The 22,223-nt window shown below is 53.7% G+C and overlaps 8 protein-coding genes across 8 annotated transcripts; 4 read left to right on the forward strand and 4 right to left on the reverse strand.

Moving 5' to 3' along the window:
* Positions 1-514: 514 nt before the first annotated feature.
* Positions 515-1,997, reverse strand: EsH8_I_000928 (proteasome regulatory particle base subunit RPT1; the record flags this gene model as incomplete). Its single annotated transcript, XM_083268341.1, has 4 exons — positions 515-1,624; positions 1,674-1,788; positions 1,844-1,935; positions 1,995-1,997. 4 exons carry the CDS (start codon positions 1,995-1,997, stop codon positions 515-517), a joined length of 1,320 nt encoding a protein of 439 aa, XP_083118779.1.
* A 473-nt stretch (positions 1,998-2,470) lies between these two features.
* EsH8_I_000929 (chaperonin-containing T-complex subunit CCT4) lies at positions 2,471-4,238 on the forward strand (the record flags this gene model as incomplete). Its single annotated transcript, XM_083268342.1, has 4 exons — positions 2,471-2,527; positions 2,585-2,636; positions 2,690-3,345; positions 3,396-4,238. The coding sequence occupies 4 exons, from the start codon at positions 2,471-2,473 to the stop codon at positions 4,236-4,238; spliced, it is 1,608 nt and encodes a 535-aa protein (XP_083118780.1).
* A 1,391-nt stretch (positions 4,239-5,629) lies between these two features.
* Positions 5,630-7,303, reverse strand: EsH8_I_000930 (MARVEL domain-containing protein; the record flags this gene model as incomplete). Its single annotated transcript, XM_083268343.1, has 4 exons — positions 5,630-6,525; positions 6,581-6,773; positions 6,825-7,231; positions 7,291-7,303. The coding sequence occupies 4 exons, from the start codon at positions 7,301-7,303 to the stop codon at positions 5,630-5,632; spliced, it is 1,509 nt and encodes a 502-aa protein (XP_083118781.1).
* Positions 7,304-10,456: 3,153 nt separating this feature from the next.
* On the forward strand, positions 10,457-12,107 carry EsH8_I_000931 (translation initiation factor eIF2 subunit gamma; the record flags this gene model as incomplete). The annotated part of the gene is made up of 3 exons (XM_083268344.1): positions 10,457-10,974; positions 11,035-12,021; positions 12,077-12,107. 3 exons carry the CDS (start codon positions 10,457-10,459, stop codon positions 12,105-12,107), a joined length of 1,536 nt encoding a protein of 511 aa, XP_083118782.1.
* A 315-nt stretch (positions 12,108-12,422) lies between these two features.
* On the reverse strand, positions 12,423-14,040 carry EsH8_I_000932 (DUF5102 domain-containing protein; the record flags this gene model as incomplete). The annotated part of the gene is made up of 4 exons (XM_083268345.1): positions 12,423-13,118; positions 13,173-13,468; positions 13,531-13,908; positions 13,971-14,040. The coding sequence occupies 4 exons, from the start codon at positions 14,038-14,040 to the stop codon at positions 12,423-12,425; spliced, it is 1,440 nt and encodes a 479-aa protein (XP_083118783.1).
* A 721-nt stretch (positions 14,041-14,761) lies between these two features.
* EsH8_I_000933 (Nsp1-like C-terminal region-domain-containing protein) lies at positions 14,762-17,116 on the forward strand (the record flags this gene model as incomplete). The annotated part of the gene is made up of 2 exons (XM_083268346.1): positions 14,762-16,876; positions 16,928-17,116. The coding sequence occupies 2 exons, from the start codon at positions 14,762-14,764 to the stop codon at positions 17,114-17,116; spliced, it is 2,304 nt and encodes a 767-aa protein (XP_083118784.1).
* Positions 17,117-17,443: 327 nt separating this feature from the next.
* EsH8_I_000934 (mitochondrial ATPase inhibitor, IATP-domain-containing protein) lies at positions 17,444-17,945 on the reverse strand (the record flags this gene model as incomplete). The annotated part of the gene is made up of 3 exons (XM_083268347.1): positions 17,444-17,483; positions 17,556-17,687; positions 17,818-17,945. The coding sequence occupies 3 exons, from the start codon at positions 17,943-17,945 to the stop codon at positions 17,444-17,446; spliced, it is 300 nt and encodes a 99-aa protein (XP_083118785.1).
* A 2,520-nt stretch (positions 17,946-20,465) lies between these two features.
* Positions 20,466-21,497, forward strand: EsH8_I_000935 (14-3-3 domain-containing protein; the record flags this gene model as incomplete). Its single annotated transcript, XM_083268348.1, has 5 exons — positions 20,466-20,526; positions 20,583-20,889; positions 20,948-21,189; positions 21,244-21,314; positions 21,366-21,497. 5 exons carry the CDS (start codon positions 20,466-20,468, stop codon positions 21,495-21,497), a joined length of 813 nt encoding a protein of 270 aa, XP_083118786.1.
* Positions 21,498-22,223: the final 726 nt, after the last annotated feature.

Consider the following 22,223-nt stretch of genomic DNA (forward strand, 5'->3'; position numbering starts at 1 on the left):
GAGGTTTCCAGTCAACACCCATGAAGACTGATGAGCGCACGGCGCTGCTAATGAAGGCATGCATATATCATTTGGTACCGGGGACTCTGGGCACTGCTGAGGCAGCATGGGTATTTCGTTTGGGCGAAGGGATTATCATAGGGAACAACGCATAAGAAGCCAGGCCAAGCTTCTCACATAGACTGGGGATGGGATATCAAGTCTCATCCAGGTAAATGTAATACTACGGCCAACAATATTAAGCAAGTCAAACAAGTTAAAAGCCAAACGGACCAAAATCAGATCCAAAGGTTCTGTTATATCCATATTTAGAGGCCTGCCAGTAAAATCTTGATAATGGTCACTAAAAGGTCACATTTTAAAGATAATGGTTGACACATGAAAGGCATGATCTATTTCTCTTTCTCTTGAGCCAAGTTATCAAGCCCCCCCTCTAAGACCTTCCCCGAACCGAAGCCTATTCTTACAGCCTAAAAGACATGACGAAACTCCGTGTCCCACCTAATTTGGTTCCTTAATTGTATTGCATGTAGCTGGCAGTCGAGTTGAACTTGAGGTTGGCCTTGATGACCTTGTCCACGGCGCTGAGGAAGTCCTTCTCTGTGGCCACCTTTCTCCTGGCACGGATGGCGAACATACCCGCCTCCGTGCAGACACTGCGAAGTTCGGCACCCGTGGCGTTGGGGCAGAGACGCGAGATGAGCTCCCACCGAATGTCCCGCTCGACTGACATGCTCTTTGCGTGGATACGCAGGATGTTGGCACGGCCCTCAAGATCGGGCAGGGAGAACTCGATTTTACGATCGATACGACCCGGTCTCATCAGGGCAGGGTCAAGAGTGGAAGGTCTGTTGGTGGCGAACATGACCTTGATGTTGCCTCGAGCGTCGAAACCGTCGAGCTGCGTAATCAGCTCAAGCATAGTTCTCTGGACCTCGTTGTCTCCGCCGGCACCGTCGTCGAAACGTGCTCCACCGATGGCGTCGATTTCGTCGAAGAAGATGATGCATGCCTTCTTCGTCCGCGCCATCTCGAAAAGCTCTCGCACCATTCTCGCACCCTCACCAACATACTTCTGAACCAGTTCACTGCCGATGACTCGAATAAAGGTGGCGTCCGTTCTGTTGGCGACAGCTCGAGCGCAGAGGGTCTTACCGGTACCGGGGGGTCCGTACAGCAAGGCTCCCTTCGGGGGATCGATACCGAGGTTGACGAACCGCTCCGGCGACAGGAGAGGCATCTCGACAACTTCTCGCAGCTTCTCAACCTGCTCCTTTGATCCACCAACATCTCCGTATGTAACATCGGGCTTCTCCTCAACCGTCATCATCGTAACACTGGCGTCGATCTTGGGTGGAAGCGGCAGGAGAATCTGGTACTTGTTCCGGTCGACACCAACTCGCATTCCCTCCTCGATATCCGTCGGGCTCACTCTCTCGCCCAGTTGAACAACGAACTTGGCGATCTGCTTGACGTTGATGACATATTTGCTCTTGGAGTCGTCCTTCTCGTCTGGGATGATCTTCGTACACCGCGCAACCTGGAGAGGCTGTTCTTCCGACATGCGTTGCCGGTCTGCTGCTACGTCCCAGAGGTGAGGGGGCGCAAGACCGGTATCCGATTCCTTGTCAAGTCAGCCCGGGTTTCATCCCGCTAGAAAGGGCCGACAATACCTTGACACCGATCTTCTCATCTACACTTGTTTGCTTCTCTTTGATCTGTTGCTCGAGCTTCTTGATAGCAGCACCGTATGGCGCAGCGCCGTAGGTCTTCAGCACTTGGATATCTCTGGGTTTCGTTAGTCGACGATCAAACGCTGTCGAAAGCTGGCAGGGCAACGAACTCATCGGTCAATGGCGTAATTTTCTTCTCCTCGACCTCGTCGTCTGCGTAGGTCTTCTGGTACTTCTCCCAGTTCTGGCCGGTGGCGGAAGGCTAAAGCTCGAGTTAGCACCTGCCTTCAGGCTATGCGTGGGCAAGCGTGCAGTCCATACCATGATGTAGGATGAGGACTAAACGTCCTACTGCCAGTTATTTGTGAGGGATAGGGTGGTGGGGTTTTGTTGATTAGAAGGGTGTATCGACGTAAATTCGCGGGGTCTTGAGGAAGTGGTCGCGTCGGTCGTCAGTGAGTATGCTGCTAGGGTGGATATGTGGTGATGGAAGACGGTTCCGTAATCCAGGTTGCCTTGAGCTCCAGTGCACGGGCCATAGATGCGAGGCTGCTGTGGAGCTATGCCGGTTGGGGCACAATGCAAACACGGTGCCGGGGCAGGAACAACCTGGCGGCCGCTAAAAAATATCCCACCGCTGGGGGGGTTGCTACCTGAGAGAAAGTGGGCGATCGCAAAAGAAGGCGACAGCGGGACAGGACCAAGACGATATCGATACCTTTCCAACCCGGGTCCAGCTTGCTCTTCCGACCTCGAAATTCCCGACAACAAGCACAATATAATCCAGAACCGTCAAAATGGCCACAACTGCACCAGCCCTGACCCCGGGGACCTCTGGAAATGCTACTTTCAAGGTACGAGCTGCACCCCGGATGACGAAGCTTTGGGAGCTCTTGCTAACAAGCACCTAGGACAAGGAGAAGCCCGTCGCGGTTCGCTCTTCCAACATTGTTGCTGCCAGAGGTGAGCCATCTAGCTTCTCGAGTTTCAGAAACCAGAATCTGACTTCCTACCAGCCGTCGCCGATGCCATCAGAACGTCGTTGGGCCCTCGCGGCATGGACAAGATGATTCGAAGCGGAAAGGGCGAGACGATCATTACCAACGACGGAAACACTATGCTCAAGAGCATGTCCGTCATGCACCCGACAGCGAAGATGTTGGTCAACCTCTCGGCGGCACAAGATGTGGAGGCAGGAGACGGCACAACATCCGTGGTTGTCATTTGCGGTAGCTTGTTGGGCGCTGCGGACCGTCTTTTGTCAAAAGGAATCCACCCTTCCGTGATCTCAGAAGCCTTCCAGAGAGCTGCTGCCGCAGCTGTCGAGGTTCTTCACGACATGTCACAACCCATCTCCCTCACCGACACGGCATCCCTGCTCCAGGCAGCCAACACATCCCTCTCCTCGAAGATTGTGTCGCAATACTCGAACATCCTTGGCCCCATGGCTGTCAACTCTGTTGTCAAGACTATCGACCTCAAGACTGCAGACAACGTTGACTTGAAGAACATCAGGATTGTCAAGAAGGTTGGCGGAACGATTGAGGACAGTGAGCTTTCCGACGGCTTGATCTTGACCCAGCCTGTCCTCAAGAGTGCGGGAGGTCCTGCGAGAATCGAGAAGGCGAAGATTGGTCTTATCCAGTTCCAGCTCAGCCCTCCTAAGCCTGATGTATGGTTTCCCCCCTGAGCACCCCTTTACGCTGTTGCTGACCAATCAAGATGGAAAACACTATTCAAGTCAACGACTATAGACAGATGGACAAGATCGTGAAGGAGGAGCGTCTCTACCTTCTCAACATGGTTAAGAAGATCAAGAAGGCCAAGTGCAACGTTCTTCTGATCCAGAAGTCCATCCTCCGGGATGCTGTCAACGACCTGTCTCTGCACTTCCTGGCCAAGCTGGGCATCCTTGCAGTCAAGGATGTCGAGCGTGATGAGATTGAGTTCATCTGCAAGTCCACTGGCTGCAAGCCGATTGCCGACATCGACTCTTTCACGGAGGACAAGCTCGGCTCGGCCGACCTCGTCGAGGAGGTTCAGTCTAACGGGGCTCGTATGGTGAAGGTGACGGGCGCCAAGGCAACTGGCAAGACCGTGTCCGTCGTCGTTCGTGGCGCCAACTCCCTCATTCTTGATGAGGCCGAGCGCAGTTTGCACGATGCCCACTGCGTCGTACGCTGCTTGGTGAAGAAGAAGGCTCTGATTGCTGGTGGTGGTGCCGCCGAGATCGAGATTGCGTCTCAACTTTCCAAGCGGGCTCGCGAGCTGACCGGCACGGAGGCCATCTGCTGGAAGGCCTTCGCAGACGCCTTGGAGGTTGTTCCCACCACTCTGGCTGAGAACGCTGGTCTCAACAGCATCAAGGTTGTGACCGAGCTTCGTCACAGACACGAGCTTGGTGAGAAGAACGCGGGCGTCAGTATCAAGTCTGGCGGCGTCAACACCAACATTTCTAAGGAGAACGTCCTGCAACCTCTGTTGGTGAGCACCAGCGCCATCGAGTTGGCCGCTGAGACGGTGAAGATGATCCTCAGAATAGACGACATCGCCCTCACCAGATAAGAGGGGAAAATGAGTCACGAAATGAAAAAACAAAAGTAAAAGGGGAATTTAGGCTTGATGATCATGTACATTACGGCTACCCTGGCTTGATCATGGTGTAGACGTGGGCCTGGAATTGAGGCGTCAAAACTCATAGAAGCTGAGAGAGCAATTGATCACCAACAGATACCTTGATGACACCTTAGGTTTAGCCCAGCATCGGTATTGACTTCCTGTACCTGACATTGACGAGTTTTGCTCCTAGCTGCCAAGCTATGCACATTTCCAGCCAATATGCCTGCCCAACCTGACAACAATCTAGCTCGTATTTCACAAAACTAAGGCGCAGTACTTTAAGATAGCTAACTTTTAAGGTAAAGGCGATGCGCAAAAGAGCGCAGCTGAAAGAGAGGCAGGCCATGTAATCCCACGGGCCCAGCAAGCCAGTCTTCGTCCACGCTCAACCCATTACTCCCAAGACACTGGCCAAAGGTTTCAGTCTTTGTACTGAGAGATCAAATGTATATTAATCTGCTATCGTTGTCTGTGGTACATGAAATACGAGGTAACGAGAGAGCAAGAGAGCATATTGCCAGCTCCGACTATCGACATGATACAATTGCACATCTAGTCTGGAAAGCATCACGAAGTCGAATGCTGCTCGAGGAAGACAAAACTCGGGGGTTAACTCAAAATAATACATTGAACGTGGCTAATATAAGCAAACAACATGAAATGAAATAAAAACTGGAGCCTGAAGGCAGGGACGCGGGGAAAAAAATAATGATAGTCAATCGCTGACGGGAATTGAGCCCGACGTGGCTGGTGATTGTTAGTTGAAGTGTTCGTGATGCATCAAGAGTCGGAACAGCGCTTACGGGTCGAACCCACAACCTTGAGATTAAGAGTCTCACGCTCTACCGATTGAGCTAGCCGGGCAAGGCTATTTGATGTTGATGACCAGACAGACGATGGAGCAGGTCAAAGTGGGAATACTTGGAGACCAATGGCACGGAAACCCGCAAACTGGGGCTATCCCTTCGCAGATTCGCCGAGGGCAAGACGTCCTTCCACCATGACTCGAGGAGTAATATTAGAATCTCCTCAAGACTTGACATAGGGTACGTTGTTGCCAGAGGAGATTTTGTAGGCAAATGATACAAGGGTTGATAAATTACTGCTATGAACTACCCTATGTCCTAGCCATCATGACCTGTTAAAGAATTGAGGTCGAGTCTTTCCCGTCTTGCCTTTCCCAACGCCAGAATGGTATATATATCGACTTGTCGATAAAGAAAAATTGGTGGGTTAAATACCAGCTCAGCTGAATACAAAGAAAATAGTTATTTTTGAAGCATACATCGGACACGTTCACATTCATCCGCTCGCCTCGTAATCATCATGTCATTCCCTTATCTCGCCTGGCCAAAGGAGAATTGGTGTGGGGGCGGGCTCTTCACTGGCGCGTCAGCGTAGGCGCCAGGGATTGGTACTGCGTCGTAGACGGGCTCATCAGCAGCCATTGGTGCATGCTGGGGTTGCTCTTGCGGTTGTTGCTGCTGAGTCTGAGGTTCTGACTGGAAGGGGAACGTCGGGACAGGGGCTTCCGTCGAAGTAGGCGTGAACTGGCCCTGGCTTGTTTTGGGCGTCGCCGACGGAGCCTTGACTGGAGGAGCCTGGAGCTTGAAGGCGGGCTTGGGCTTGTTGAAGCTGGATTCAGGTTCGACGAAACGGGTTCCGGGAGTGAAGGGGGAGGCCTCCTCGATGCGAGACAGATTGTCGAAGGTCTTATCGGGATGGCGGGGAGACAGAGCGTATTGGGAGTAGAGACCAGGAGACTTGAGGCCGGGAGTATTGGGCGCTGACTGGGTTCGGAGCTGGGCAAGGTATAGATCAGAGCGGGCGCGGTCGCGCATGTCCATGGACTTGTGGAGGCGGCGCTTGGTGTAGTAGCGGTAGAAGACGATGCTGTAGAGAAGAACACAGATGACGTCGATGACAATTTCGATGATCATGCAGATCAAAGCCCAGTTTTGAAGTCGGCAGATCAGGGCGTAGTCGACCTTCTCGCCAAAGACCTCAGCACGCTTGTTCTCCTTGCAAGACCAACCCCACATGTCCTTGCCGCCACCGTTGCTTCGGCTTGACTGGAAGAGACCGGCGGCAACAGCCCATAGGACCATGGAAAGAATGAACCATCCGATAGCGAAGAGAGTGTAGTAGGTGGCAACTTTTTCAGCACGCTTGTGTCCGCCGCGGCAGTAAGCAAGGAAGACACCAATGCAGACAAGAAGGGAGATGGAAGACACTTTGTCATGTTAGAGAATTGAAGACCATGAGTCTTGAGTTGAAGGGGCACTCACTAGTAATAACCAGAACTTGGGGCCAGATAGCAGTGCCTTCAGCCCAGGAGGGCAGACCACTCTGAGCAGGGAGGCGCTTGGTAGCGTTGAAGATTTGGAAAGATGCCGCGAGCATGGAAATGATGATCAAACTGCAGCTGAAGTTGACGCCACGAAGAGCGAACTTCGCCATACGCACACGGGTCTTGATTTTCTGCACCGCATGTCAGCGCCGCATGTCTTCGTAGGAGAGCGAGTAACATACCAGATCACGTTCTTGTTCCTTATCGGTGGACGCTTCGCGTTTTTCCAAAATATCCTCCTCTCGGAAAGTCGGACTGAGAGGGTTCTCAATCTTACGCGCGGGAGTTCCGGGAACCCTCATCGCGCTCTTGAGCGGCGATCTCGGCGTCATGGGGACTGCGACAGATTCGCGGTTGCTGCTGTTGTTGATGTAGCCGAAGCCGATATCCCCAGGCTGAGACTGAGGGACCTCTGATCTGACAGGGTCGGCGAACGGAGACCGAGTGCCTTCAACAGGGGAGTGAACCGATGTCGCCTCCGCGAAGCGAGGAGTACGAGGAGGCTTCAATGACGACTCGGAAGAAGAGGAATCTGTGGATGCGGATCGGGTGGGAGCGAGATTGAGTGCGGCAGGCCGTCTCTTGTCTTCTGACAACGGTGTTAGCATGCTGTACCTATAATATTCTCTAACGTGAACGGAAACATACCTTGAGGAGCCATGGTTGTACGTATGTGTGCTTCAATGGATGAGGAACAACAAGAGATGTGTGTTTAGTATATAGGAAAGGCACCCTTAGACTTGGGTTGCCGAAGGGAAGACCGACTCAGGACATGCAACAGATGTAGTGACCAAAACAGGAATGAAGCACGATAGGAATCAAAATCGGAGAGACCAGCTGTCGAAAGGGGAGAAAAAGAGGTCCAACAACTCGGTCACTCGGGGGAGGCTGTAGTTTTGAATTGGCGCCGCCACTGATCAGGTCCAAGGCAAAGGCTCTCCTACTGCATGGGGCAGATCAGCAAGGTGTATGTGGGACGAAGCGGAACAGGGAGACAGACCTACATGTAGCGTGGGAGGGTAGGATGGCGCGAGTTGAGCAGAGCTCTGATAGGTGAGCGGTCGAGACCCAGGCCGGCGACTCGGTCGTGATGGAAATAGACGCCCACGAGAGTGGACGGGGTGGCGCCGAGCTTTGGTTGGCTTGATACACTTCAAGAGCTGATTTTTAGACTCTCGCCTGTTTCTAGCCGGCGGATACTGATCCGAGCGGTATTGTTCGATGTCAACTCCTTGTATGAGACAGCGGTTGCTTGAGATGCCAGAAGACTGAAGAAGATGCCGCACAAGAGAACAAGTTGTCGCAGTCAAGAGAGGAGCGGGACGAGGAGCAAACGGACCGCAGATAGCAGGTTTAGCAAGCCAAGAATTGCGCGGATTTCTTAACATTTGGACGAATATAGAATATCCAAAGCAACCACAAATAGCCTCGAGAGGGGAACCGGCCAACCTAGCTTCGGTACGGATATTCGTTGTACTGACCGTCCTCGCCTGGGACAAGCTCACTGGAGCTTGGCGGCATTTGTCGTTGCACCCGCATGGTTCGACGATGCACGTAAGGTCGGTGATTGGACATGGAAATTCAAATTGAGAGGAGGCAGGTGAGTAGCAACGGGAGGACAACGGTGTGGTTGGACGGAAGATGGAGGAGGAGGCTTGCGGAACCCTTGCTCCTGATTAACCACCGGCGCCAACTCCTCCAAATCGACAAATCGAACCCTTGCTGCCGCTCGACTCCCCTGTCGCCCAACTGCAGATATGATAGGCTCTAGTGCTGCAGGCGCGCCGAGTGCCACATGCTTGCACCTTGGGCGCAGAGCCATGCGGCCAATCAACTACCAAAAGTGCGTGACGGACGTCCAGCGACATGCAGGCTGGGCGGTAAGCAGAAGCTGGGGGAGGAATGGGCACACAAAGGTCACAATGGGAGGCATGGCGCGGCCCTTTTCTTTTTTTCCCTTCTTGTTTGCGTCTTTCGACTCTTCACTCAAATCACCCGAGTCATCCTGGCTTTCCGACCTTGAGATTGGGGGTTGGGTTTCAAGCGCGGGCGCTTGTCTTTGTGATTGATCATTACTGTTTGCATGGTCTTGGTCTTTGGTGAAGTTGGTATGCCGAGTATTGAAGTATGTATGCATGCAGGCTGAGCGGGCTGTAGATGCGCGCCTTGTGTGATATAGGTGTGCAACAATCTTCGCCTCCCCGCCATCGCCGGCCCCAAAATCTTACGTTGGCCATGACCAGGTTGAACAACCGGAATCCTCAGGTATGTACTGCATATTCGTAAGCTTGTGCAAGACAATGATGTGCAAGCAGGATTTGAGTATAACGAGCTTTTGCTGCGCATGCTAATGATGACTACCGACAATCCTGAGATGAGCCGGCAAAGAAGAGGTAATATCGGGTTAATTCTCCTGGCGAGCATTCATTTCGAGGAAGGATCCGATGCTGTCCGGCTATCAACAATCAGCCGTCAGCGATCGACCTTGTAGTCAAGTGCAGATGGATGGATGGTGTAGGGTACTTTAGAGTAAGACCTGGCCCGTGTCCCGCCGTTTTCCCACCTTATTGTTGCTCACCCGAACCAAAAGTGACAGCCAAGCCTGGTGTCTGTGCTTGTCTTTAAGCCCTCCTTTCTCTGTGCAAGTGTTTGCCCCCCTATTTTTAGGCCATATGGCCAATCAGGCGACCGACTGTAAAGAGGTGGGTTGCTTTGGCCTATTTTTACACAATATCACATCGCTGGTCGCCCAAGAATCCAAGAGACAAGCTCTTTGCTCCTTTCCCGCAACTCTCCACGGCGGAGCTTCGGTGCCGGGTGATGGGATGATTGGCATTGCCGCTCTCTGTGCATGACATGGAAGTTCTCGACAAAGATACTTCAAACCGAATACGTTGGTGTCTAAACAGGTACCTTATCTCGAAGATGCCGTATGGTACCTGAGAAATGAGGGGATACTCCGATCTTGGTTCCACGACTCATTCTCACGACCGGGAAAATATTTGAAAAAGTGCAGTGTCTTAGTTGTTTCCTTTTTACGCAGGTGCGGCTCAAAATATATGACCGAATGCTTCATGATCACCACCTGAAAGCTTGACTCCATTCTGCTGCCCAAGAGCCATAGTGCACAGAAGCTTGATGGATTACAACTTGGCATACCTCACATTTGAGTCAACCCAAACTCAAGGACATACCTTTGAACTCTGTCGTGCTAGTAATTATGTTTTCCAGAAAGGTTTAAAAGCCATTTACTCCGTCTTTGTAGGCGGAAACAAGTGTATCCACCGGGTGACTCGAGAGACCTGCTTTGAATGCAGAGTCAACGTTTTACAAGGCTTCAAGGCTGGGATTTCAAGTTGCACTTCTCCTACTCCACTGTGGCAGCTAACGGTTGCTTGCACCTCACTTGCAGCACAAGGAGCAAACCGTGAAAGTGAGTGCCATTCACGATACCTGCCTTGGGCAGTCACCGCCGCTGGAGCCCCAGGTTTAGCCGATGATGGCCCGGCGGGGCACGTATCTACTTATCAGCCCCGAACAAGTTAGCGGATTAGCGGATTAGCACACTGGACCTAAATTCGCGTTGCCTTGTGTGTGATTCATCGGAAGAATTGATCCAGCGAGGCAAAAATTATTCCCGATCAACCTCGACGTCACGAAACCCACGAACTGAGGCTCCATCCTCCTCTCCGGTACCGTCGAATACCTTCAGACAACCTTCAACCAGCAGGCGATCCAAATTTGCAAAATTTGACGCCCCAGGTCGGCCGAAATTCACAGTATACGAACTACCCCGCCATCAACTGTTGCGACAATGTCTGCCAACGGCGATCCCAAGTACGACGACATCGACTCGGAGTCTGACTCTGGCGAGTCTGTGGAGGAGCAGACCGAGCTCAACGAGGAGAAGCCTCTCAAGTCAGCGCTGAAGAAGTCGTCGAACCCCGTCACCGCCGACACCACAGTCCAGCGCCCTCCTCTGCCCCCGCAAACCGATCCCAAAGACCTCGACGTCAAGACCCTCACTCCCCTCACCCCCGAGATTATTGCTCGCCAAGCAACAATCAACATCGGCACCATCGGCCATGTCGCTCACGGAAAGTCTACGGTCGTCAAGGCCATTTCCGGAGTCCAGACCGTTCGTTTCAAGAACGAACTGATCCGCAACATTACCATCAAGCTTGGTTACGCCAATGCCAAGATCTACCAGTGCGACAACTCCGAGTGCCCTCGGCCGGGATGCTTCAGAAGTTACAAGAGTGAGAAGGAGGTCGATCCTCCCTGCGAGCGCGAGGGCTGCAGCGGCACCTACAGATTATTGCGCCACGTCTCGTGAGTAGTTGAGAGCTTCCCCGGAATCGTGAATGCAAGGTGGCTAATATCTCCACTTAGCTTCGTCGACTGCCCCGGTCACGACATTCTCATGAGTACTATGTTGTCCGGTGCCGCCGTCATGGACGCCGCCCTGCTGTTGATTGCTGGTAACGAAACCTGCCCCCAGCCCCAGACCTCTGAGCACTTGGCTGCCATTGAGATTATGAAGCTGGACAAGATCATCATCCTGCAGAACAAGGTCGATCTTATGCGTGAGGAGGCTGCTCAGCAACACTACCAGTCTATCCTGAAGTTCATTAGAGGCACCGTTGCTGGAAAGTCTCCTGTCATCCCTATCTCTGCCCAGCTGAAGTTCAACATCGATGCCGTCAACGAGGCCATCGTCAACACCATCCCCGTCCCCCCCCGTGACTTCACCCAGGACCCCCACATGATCGTCATTCGATCCTTCGACGTCAACAAGCCTGGTGCTGAGATCGACGACCTGAAGGGAGGTGTTGCTGGTGGTTCCATCCTGCACGGCGTTCTGAAGCTCGGCGACGAGATCGAGATCCGCCCCGGTATCGTGACGAGAGATGACAAGGGCGCCCTCAAGTGCACGCCTATCTTCAGCAGAATCGTTTCCCTCAACTCCGAGTTCAACGACCTCAAGTACGCCGTGCCTGGTGGTCTTATCGGTGTCGGTACCCGCATCGACCCTACCCTCTGCAGAGCCGATCGTCTCGTTGGTTTCGTCCTGGGTCTCAAGGGCCGTCTTCCCGAGATTTACAGCGAGATCGAGGTCAACTTCTACCTTCTTCGTCGTCTTCTCGGTGTCAGAACTGCCGACGGCAAGCAGGCCAAGGTCGCCAAGCTCACTAAGAACGAAGTCATCATGGTCAACATTGGTTCTACCTCTACCGGTGCCAAGGTTGCTGCCATCAAGAACGATGCCGCCAAGCTTGTCCTTACTAGCCCGGCTTGCACGAACATTGGCGAGAAGGTTGCTCTGTCTCGTCGTATCGAGAAGCATTGGCGTCTGATCGGTTGGGCCACCATCGCTGCGTAAGTTTGCCATCCAATCGCTTTTGCCTAGGCCATAAGTAACTGACTTTTATAGTGGTGTCACTCTTGAGCCCAGCTCGGCCTAAAGCGACAATCGGCAAACGATCCTAAAAAACAAGTCTCAAAAGCCCATTCTTCAGCATCACAGGAGTCTAAAAGAATCAGTCTGGTAGAGCCGATGGGGAGTAGGCGGGGATGGCATTTTTTGAGTACCAGGCGGGTAATGAATGCACATGACAGGACACCACCGCGTATATTCGATGGCCAGAGGAGAATGGGAATTCGCGAGATTCGAGGTCCATTCGGCGGAGTGTGTCACGGGTTCACAGGAAAATCGTAAAGGAAGCTAGACGGTGTATGCTGGTAGATAGGCCCGGACGATGAATGAGCCCTTCTTTCTATTATTTCCTGACCTTGCGTGCATGCTTCACCAGGTTTTCTATCACCCCTTCGAAGGCTTCTCTATCGCCTATCTTCTCGTCCGTCTTCTTAGTCCAGTACTCCAGCACCTCATTGGCCTTGCCATCCATTGCCTTCAGTTTGGCGACGTGCTCCTTGAGTTCCTCGTCTGTCATGCCATTCAGCGCCTCATCTGTTGTTGTGCAGAGCTGCTTGGCAGATACCAGATCCAGGTCTGGCACTGGCGGCGGGCCCTTCTTCCTGGACGCCGATGGCTTCCCTTGTGAGTCGATTGACACTGTTGACGTGTTGGCGCCAGACTGCCTAACCCGCGATACGGAACGGGAATCCGATGATGTTCGCGGCGAGCCAGATGAGTGGACTTGCAGTGACGGTAGGACGAGTTTTTTCTGCTTGGAGGCTGGAAGAATTTCGTCCAAATCAACGGGCACGCCCAAAGAGACTAAGAAGAGGCGCCGGATGCGGGATCGAATCCAATCGGGCGGTGCCAGCGGCGGAGGAGCTACTAATTGTGACCACAGAGATGCGCTGCGCGGTGTGAGAAAGATCGGGTTTTCTTTCGTTATCGGGGGAGGGGAAGACACGTCTAGATCTTCTGGGGGGAACAAGGTGTTGAGATATGGGTCAACAACTTGTAGCACATCTTCGCTGTCTAAGCCATCAAAATCGGGTATGGCCTTAACATATGTATTAGGTTGGTTGAACCACGTGTCGCAATAATGGGCACTTACGAATGGTAATGACGGAACCTGTGGTAAACTTGGTGCAGGATTTGGCGTAGGGGCTTCAAACTCTGGTTCTTGGAAACCGTCTTCGAAATCGTCAAAGTCACCATCAGCCTCTGCTCCCTCCTCGAAGTCGTCAAAATCGTCACCAAACTCATCGTCACCATCATCTTCGTCGCCCCCAGTAAGCGGTGGTTCAAGGCTAGCACTTGATGGAGCAGATGACAGAGCGTTCTTGGAGGGTTTCCGCCTCATGCGAGGTGAACCAGGGGCGGACAGCGCAGGAGATACAGGTTGAATATCTACGGATGACGCCAGGTCAACGACGAATGCTCTTTGAATTTCAGGGATCTCTACATCGTACCGGAACTGCCACCCTCCTCGGTCTTGCCTTCCGGCTTGACAACCAAGTCGGCTGGGGCGTCTGCCTTGCGCTTCTCCAAGAACTCCTCTGAATGCGGCCCTGACGAGCCTGGGGCTTCCTCAACGACAGTCTTGGGAATGACCGGCGACTTGGGTATACTTTCGTTGGATGATGTATCGCTCTTTTTCTCCTGAATAGCAATCTCATCTGGCTCAGCGTCCCCTTCCCTCAGGCGGTAAGCCTCTGTGCCGGGGACCTCGCCGTATGACGGTTCGTCGTCAACTTTTTCTACGCGAGTCTTGGGGATCGGTGATGTTCCGGGGCTGAGGGGGGCAGATTGCGCATCGGAGAAGTGATCATCTGAGTCGGAAGCGTTGGCTAAAGATTGTTAGACTACAGCTGGGCCATCATCTAGGGAAGACGGTGACAGGGAGAATTACCAAGATCGTGGGCGCCAGGGTCGCTAGTTCCAGACCGTCTGGGCGGCGTGAGAGTCTCGTCGTCTGCCATGATACTGGTGAGAGAAAATTGCTAGTTATAGGGCAATGTACTGGGTGTTTCGAGCAGGTGGCCAGCTTAGGAGTTATTGATGGAATAGGAGCGGGTGTGGAGGGGGGAACCTGTCGATTAGCGGATACGTAATTGTGTGGGCCGAGAAGTCAAGTGCGATATCCCCAGACTCGGTATTTGGACCACTACAACTTTTTTCAGGTCGAATTTAAGGCGAAGCTGACGGCACCTAAGAAGACCAGAAAGAGTGACTTCCAGATTCTTGCATAAGGTAGGCTCTGAGATGGCATCAGTAACCTCTGCAGCTGTAGTTACCCGCCAAGCATCACGTGGGGCGAGCCCCGGCTAATTCCGCGCTAGCACTTGATAGGCAACCAGTCCCTGGTCCTGGGCAGGTACAGCGCGCCAGTCGCGTGGAGGCGGACATGAAAGGCTGGAGCATCACAAAAAAAAGCTGCTAGCCATCAACGACTGCTTCAGTTTTCCCCGACAACCAGCAGGCATCCTCGTCGCAACAAGCCAGCACAGCTCGACATCTTACCTACGTTTGCTCATTGCTGACGAGCAGAGCTTTGGGGGTCGACGCGCATCTCAATGCGACGATACTAAACCACACGGCTCACGTTTTTCCCCGACAAAAGCACCTTGCGTCTCATAGCTTGCAAGACACCGTCAAACAACACCTAGGCAACTCCCGATCGATATACAAATCTCTAACGCAATGTCCTTCAGCTTCGGTAACCCAAGCGCTACGCCGACTTCGAATAGCGGTTCGACCCCGGCGACTTCTGCGCCTGCATCAGGAGGCCTTTTCGGAGGTGGCGGCGCTGCTGCCAGCGGCACTCCTAGCTTTTCTTTCGGCTCTCTAGGTGGCAACGCAGCCGGAGGAGCGGCTGCTGGATCGAGCAGTGGTACACCAGCCTCTGGCGGAGGCTTGTTTGGACAAAACACTGCCCAGAAGCCGGCGGGCGGGCTCTTTGGCAGCGCTGCGCCGGCCGCGTCTTCGGGAACACCTGGATCTACTGGAGGAGGTCTCTTTGGGGCTAAGCCTGCCGCTGGCGCATCTTCTACTCCTGCTACCTCTGGTGGCCTCTTTGGAAACGCTGGCTCATCTACGCCCAGCACATCAGCACCCGCCTCTGGAGGTCTATTTGGCGGCGGTGCCACAAGCGGTACCCCTGCCGCATCCTCTGGTGGCCTTTTTGGAGGAAATGCTGCGTCAAAACCGGCGTCGAACCTTTTCGGCGGCGGAAACACTGGAAGCTCCACTCCTTCTGGTGGTATGTTCGGTCAAAATGCTGCTTCGAGCTCTTCAACCCCTGCTGCTTCTGGCGGTGGCCTGTTTGGCAACATGAACAAGCCTGCATCGAGCACACCGGCTACCTCAGCTGCTCCCACAACTCAAGCTACCCCCGCAAGGCCTGCGTTCTCCCTGGGAGTATCGACCACTCCGGCTGGGGCTCCTCCGGCGGACGCAAACAAGCCTGCACTGGGCGGACTCTTCGGGGGCGCTGCAACATCGGGGTCGGCTGCCCCGTCTCCATTTGGTGCGGCAGCATCTAAGCCGGCAGAGGGCGGCGGTGGTCTGTTTGGCGGCGCAGCGCAATCCAAGCCTGCTTCCACGGCCCAGCCCGCTAGCGGAGGCTCTCTCTTCGGTGGACAGGCGCAACAGCAGCCCGCAGCTAGCGGTGGGCTGTTCGGCGGCCAGAAGCCGGCAACCACAGCGGCTCCTAGCTCTGGCGGACTCTTTGGCCAAGGTGCTGCTACCAGTTCTACCCAACCAGCTTCCACTACTTCAGCTGCTGCTGCTCCCGCTTCTGGCACTGCATCTTCGCTCTTCGGCGGCGGCGCCAAGCCTGCGACGCCTACCACTTCAACACCAGCCACATCGTCTGCCGGCGGCCTATTCGGCGGTAATGCTTCCTCAACACCAGCTGCTACGACGACACAGGCTGGCTCTAGCGCAGGCGGTCTCTTTGGAAAGCCTGCTGCAACCTCATCCTCTACTCCCACTACTACAGCGGCACCTTCCTCGCTGTTTGGCGGCCAAACATCTACAGCTCCTGCCAGCAAGCCGGCTAGTGGAGGTCTTTTTGGCGGTGCTCCGGCGGCAGGTACTTCTCAGCCTGCTTCTACTCCTGCGACGGCTGCTACGGCGACTACTTCTGCCGCAACCCCATCTACTACAGCCCCGAGCACCACTGCCAAACCTGCTGGCGGCCTCTTTGGTGCCAAGCCGTCGACACCGGCAGCTGCAGCATCAGCGCAGAACAGCACCGCGCCTGCTACAACGACGACGACGACGACGACGACTACGACGGCCGGTACCTCAAATACCCTGGGTGCCTCCACCACTGGCCCTACTTCTCAGTTGCCTCGCCTGAAAAACAAGTCTATGGACGACATCATCACTCGTTGGGCTTCAGACTTATCCAAGTACCAGAAGGACTTTAAGCATTACGCCAACCAGGTTGCTGACTGGGATTTGGGCCTGGTCGACAACGGCGAGAAGATCCAGAAGCTCTACCTCAACACTTTTGAGGCTGAAAAGGCAAGTCACGAGATTGAGCGTCAGCTCCAGGCAGTTGAGAGCCAGCAGGATGAGCTCGAGGATTGGTTGAATCGCTACGAGACCGAGGTCAAGGACATGTTCTCCCGCCAGATGGGGCAGGGTGAGACCCTAGCCGGACCCGACCAAGAGCGCGAGCGTACATACAAGCTCGCCGAAAAGTTGACGCAGAACCTCGATGAGAAGAGCAGAGACTTGTCCAAGATGGTCAAGGAGATAAACGACATCTCCGGAACCTTGAGCAAGGGCACCAAGCCCGAGGATCCTGTAAGTCATCTAGCCCCATCGACGCACCTACATTATCTGACACTTTTGCAGTTGAGCCAGATTGTTCGTGTTCTTAACAGTCATCTTGGGCAACTTCAGTGGATCGACTCGAACGCCGCGTCCCTGCAAGCCAAGGTGACCGCCGCTCAAAAGGCGAACAATAACCTGGGGAGCCAATACGGAGCGCCGGAGACAGACGCGGCAGAGAGCTTCTACCGATCTTACATGGGTCGGCGCTGAGGGAATTGGATGGAGCTTTGGGTTTGATTTGGTAGCACACGAGAGGGTTGGGAATTGACATGAAGACTCTGAAACTGAGTCATTTAATCACTCAAGCCAGAATAAATGAAGGTCGCTCGCATTGAGTGGGATGGTCAGCACGCAGGGTGCATTCCATACATACATGTACACTAGCCTAGAATGTGGTGAATACCAGGTGTTGGCAGGCTTGATTTCGACGATGTGCAGCTGCTACATCCTCCGGTTCCTTCGGGCTTCGATCTTCCTCTGTTGAGCATCCCAATTATCCTCGTGATAACACTGGCTTTTTGACGCGCGTGCAATTATTTAGTTGTGCTCTCCGCCCTGGTTCTTGGTAATCTCGTCGCTACGGTAGGAACCATAGTTAGCAAGACCAGGTTTCTATGCAAAAAAACTGACTTCATTTATCGGGACATACATGTGGTCAGACAGCTGCTGGAGGTGAGCCTGCTGCTCAGTAAGCTTCTTCTTAAGCTCAAGGAGCTTCTCCTTCTCGCGCTGGCGGATTGCCAGATTCTCGGCGGCCTGTTCGCGCTTCTGGAAGGCGTCACTGCGACAGGAAAACCAATCGTCAGCTTTAAATCATCTTAAGAAGCCAGGATAGGTAGTCAATTGCGGTAACAAATAACCTCACGACTGGTTTGGAAGGTGATGTCTGAAATGAAGGGGGAGCGACTTACCCGCCTCCGTATTTGGGGGTAGCTCCAGTGTCGCCCTCGGCCATGGCTCTGGTAGTAGTGCTGAAGGCAGCTCTGGAAGCAAAAGTCAAAGGGCGGGCAGCGGCCTTGGTGACAGCAATGCGCATCATTTTGACGGATTTCTGAATGGTGATTTTGAAGTTGAGTGTAGTGCAACTGGATGTTGTTTTGTTGTAGTCGAAGGTTGACCGATGACGATGGTCGCTGGGTTTTGATAGGTTGAACTGTGGAGAGTAGAGCAACTGCCTGGAATAGCTTAAGGGAGATTTCGGTGCTGCTTAAATGCTCATTGGCCAGAGGGGATGATCTGATCCTTGGAACGAACGGAGCTTGGAGGCAGCTTGCTGCTTCGGTCAGCTTCTTTACCCGAGTACGCGATTGTGATACGTCATACCCGGCAAGAGCGAGGTACTTTGCTAACATGGACTGCCGGCATTTCTCGGCTTGGTGGGTAGTGACTGAGGTTGCCTTGTTTATTCATCCTCAGACCACTGGTAAGCCACCTGGTTGCAGTCAGAAGTCAGATGATGCCTGGCCCAACTCACTGGGTTGGTTTGAGGAAGTTGAATTCATTGGCATTGAACATCCGTATAATCCCGTGATAAATGGCGACGCCCCAGGTGGACATCAGAATATTATTGTTGCGCCACGCTAGGGTTGACAGTCCTTATTTCGTTCATTCGGCTTTCGCGAAAGAGTCAATCATCCACTCATCTGCGTGATTCTCTGCCTACCTAGCTTATTGTTGAAGAGCATGTATTACGCACAATGTGGGGTTTTAACGTTCCCCCATTATGACTGTGCGGCGTTGGGCGGTGCCCGAGTGCTAGAAAACAGCCTCACAATCTTGTTATCTCCGGCAAGGCTGAATCTCGGCCACGACTGGGATGTTCCCCGGGTCCTCGGGATGGGAGAGATTCTGGAGATCTGTCGCTTCAACAAGTTGGTCGGCCGATGGGGTGCCAGCGGTATGTGGTGCGACGGCCTTTGTCTTGTCTCGCAGCCCGGAAGGTGATGTACCTTTAAGTGGAGTGGAGGAGGCCTTGAGTCGCTTATGTAAATGGTGCGTTACTGTCAGGTAGCCTCTGCCCTCCTTCGACGAAAGGGAAAGGTTGGGTCGTCGAGCGAAGCGGCAGCTACCGAATAATCACACAATTATAGGCTTCACGGCTGCCGCTACGATCAAGGGCGGGTAAACCTGATCAGCGAGACCGAACAAGTAGGTGCCTGAACTCAAAAGATGAATAAATGGGCACGGTGGCCGTTTGGCGATTGCATAAGAAGCCTGCACCTAACAGATGACTTTGACCAAAGGAAAGCGAGGCAACAATACGTGGTGTGACGTGATCCAGCGCAGTAACAGTAACAGGGTCGAAGCTGGAGGAGGTGAGGTCAGAAGAGTCAAGTCTATGCCGCTGGTGCCATGGATTGGTGCCTAGTGGTGTGTGTATGCACGGCAGGAGTACCTGAATTCAAGGCCTACTGCGCAAGGGACACTACACTGCCCTGGGGAAGGACCACGCTGGGGAACTGGGACTAGGCCCAGGACAAGACGGGAAGGGAACGGAAAGTACCATCGGGTATCCCCCCACTGCCGTCGCAGAGTTGGGTTGTCAAAAAAGGGGGGGAAGGCACTGGAGGATCTGGAGCATGGCACGTTTGGAAAGACTTTAGAGGCCCTTGAAGGGTACCTCTCAGCCGCAGCGCACAGCCGCGATACCTAAAGCTACCCCGGGGCGATTCACGTGAGCCGGCCATTCCAGGGCTAGCACGAACAAAAACACAAGGGGCACCTGCTACAGTGGATGCCGAATGGGGATTGGTTGAGGGCCCTCTCGCTGGTGACTGGACGGTGTCCCTACCCATCCAAGTCAACCAGTAAAGTCGGGTCCCATCCAGTCCAGTCGGCGCCCCCCCAGTCGCCTTGCCTTGTCTTGCCCGGGCCACCTCACGTATTGTGCAGTCCAGAGCCCCTTCCTCAATTTCCATCCATCACCTTTTCGTCTCATCAACTTTCCCAACTTCAAACTCTCGCACTACTTTTGCAAACGTCTCCATTCCGCCTCTGTTTACCCTTCGTCACGCTCCCTTTCCCTGTCCCGAACAACTCGAGTCTCGACACGGAAATTATCCATTGTCACCTATCCATCGTTCCACCAGAACATCCCCGCCGTCCTCAAAACATCGCACCAAGGTACGTGGTCCCTCCCCCCATCCCCCCGTGCCCCCTCTGTCGTCATCGCATCCCTCGCCGCAACCTCCTTCACCGATCCCAACAACCGCGTCCGGTCATTATCGGCCAACCGCTTTACGACGATACCGTCTATGCCTCGTCCTTCCCCCGATTGAACGCCTTGCCGAGCCTGCGCGCCCTATCTTGACCGGTCAGGCGCAAAACCCCACCAGGAGCGGGGAGCCTCGACCGAGTGATGAAGTCAGCGAGGCGCATACGCCGCGACTCGCCCTTTTCCTCCTAAATTCACCCTGCCGCTCCTCCGACACCAATTTGCGCCTTACTTCACCGCCCTCTCCAAACCTTGCCTTTATTAATCACTCGGACCATAATATCGGCATCGGAGCCTGGTACACGTGCTAATCAAACTTGGCGTTCCAGATAACCAACCGGCACCATGGGTCACGAAGATGCTGTGTACTTGGCCAAGCTTGCTGAGCAGGCTGAGCGCTACGAGGGTATGTGGTAATTGCCGCTCGGGTCCGATGGGATATGCTGATGATTGGACCTTCAGAGATGGTCGAGAACATGAAGATTGTCGCCTCTGAGGACCGTGACCTGACCGTCGAGGAGCGCAACCTTCTTTCTGTTGCCTACAAGAACGTCATCGGAGCCCGCCGTGCCTCCTGGAGAATCGTCACCTCCATCGAGCAGAAGGAGGAGTCCAAGGGCAACTCTTCCCAGGTTGGTCTGATTAAGGAGTACCGCCAGAAGATCGAGGCCGAGCTCGCCAAGATCTGCGATGACATTCTCGACGTTCTCGACAAGCACCTCATTCCTTCTGCCAAGTCTGGCGAGTCCAAGGTGTTCTACCACAAGATGTAAGAACTGATGTTGGGTCTAGCATGGTCAGGAAGCAGTGTTGACAACGTTTAACAGGAAGGGTGACTACCACCGCTACCTGGCCGAGTTCGCCGTTGGTGACCGCCGCAAGGACTCCGCCGACAAGTCCCTCGAGGCCTACAAGGCTGCCACCGAGGTTGCCCAGACTGAGCTCCCCCCTACCCACCCCATCCGCTTGGGTCTCGCTCTCAACTTCTCCGTCTTCTACTACGAGATCCTTAACGCTCCCGACCAGGCTTGCCACCTGGCCAAGCAGGCCTTCGACGATGCGATTGCCGGTTAGTGCTGAACTAATTCAAGCAAGCCCATATCACTGACAGTATCATTTCCAGAGCTTGACACCCTCAGCGAGGAGTCTTACAAGGATTCTACCCTCATCATGCAGCTTCTCCGTGACAACCTGGTAAGGACTCCTAGTAGCCAATATTGAGACACACACTGACTTCATGTACAGACTCTCTGGACCTCTTCTGAGGCCGAGCCCGCGGCGTCAGGCACTGCCGAGGCCCCTGCCACCACCAAGGAGGAGGGCGCCACCGCTGAGGCGCCGGCCGCTAGCACCTCTGAGGAGCCCAAGGCTGAGTAAGGTGTTGGTGGTCTCGTAGCATTCTGCAACCTGCGTTCTTCGCCGGAATTGGGTGGACTGGTGTCTACGGAGTGTGGACTGGAGATTTCGTTTTTGCGAATCGGCATCGTTTAGGCAATACACACAAGAATTGTGAAGGGGTTGATTTTTCCTAGCACGGGACTGGCTGAGGGCTAAAGAAGAGCATTTTGGAGGTCGACTGCACCCACGTTTGCTTTTTAGACTCTAATGCAAGACCGTCTGGACAAGAACAAAAAAAGACTAAAATTGCTTTCAAAGAAGCACATCCGGCAAACACCGTTTTTGGCAGACTCGGCGTGATTCGAATGAGTAAACAAAACCTGCTTGCTCCCACTAATACTTGGAACCAACACCAACCGAAAGGTTTGTCGCAGGTTGCTGGTGATAGATGCATCCATAAAGCAGCTTTTGGCTAGCTTCCTTTCCCTCTGACTCTCTACACTTAGGATATTAAGCAAGGGGTGACGACATCCTCGAGAAAGAAGGAAGTAATGCTTATATGCTCAATAGAGGAGCCGAAAATGGAGAAACGAAGTAGCCAGGAATGGGGCAAGATGACAGAGGCGCAGAATAGGACAACAAAGTATCAAACGCGCAACACACTGACGGTTCATCTTACCACGGCAGATTGTATATTCGGCATTGCTGTTTTTCTGCGATTCGGGGGTCTATGGGAGTTTTGGTTTTTTTGGGGGGGGTTATGTA

Source organism: Colletotrichum jinshuiense, chromosome 1 (genome assembly GCF_051148585.1).
Source record: "Colletotrichum jinshuiense chromosome 1, complete sequence".
Classification (NCBI taxonomy): Eukaryota; Fungi; Ascomycota; class Sordariomycetes; order Glomerellales; family Glomerellaceae; genus Colletotrichum; species Colletotrichum jinshuiense.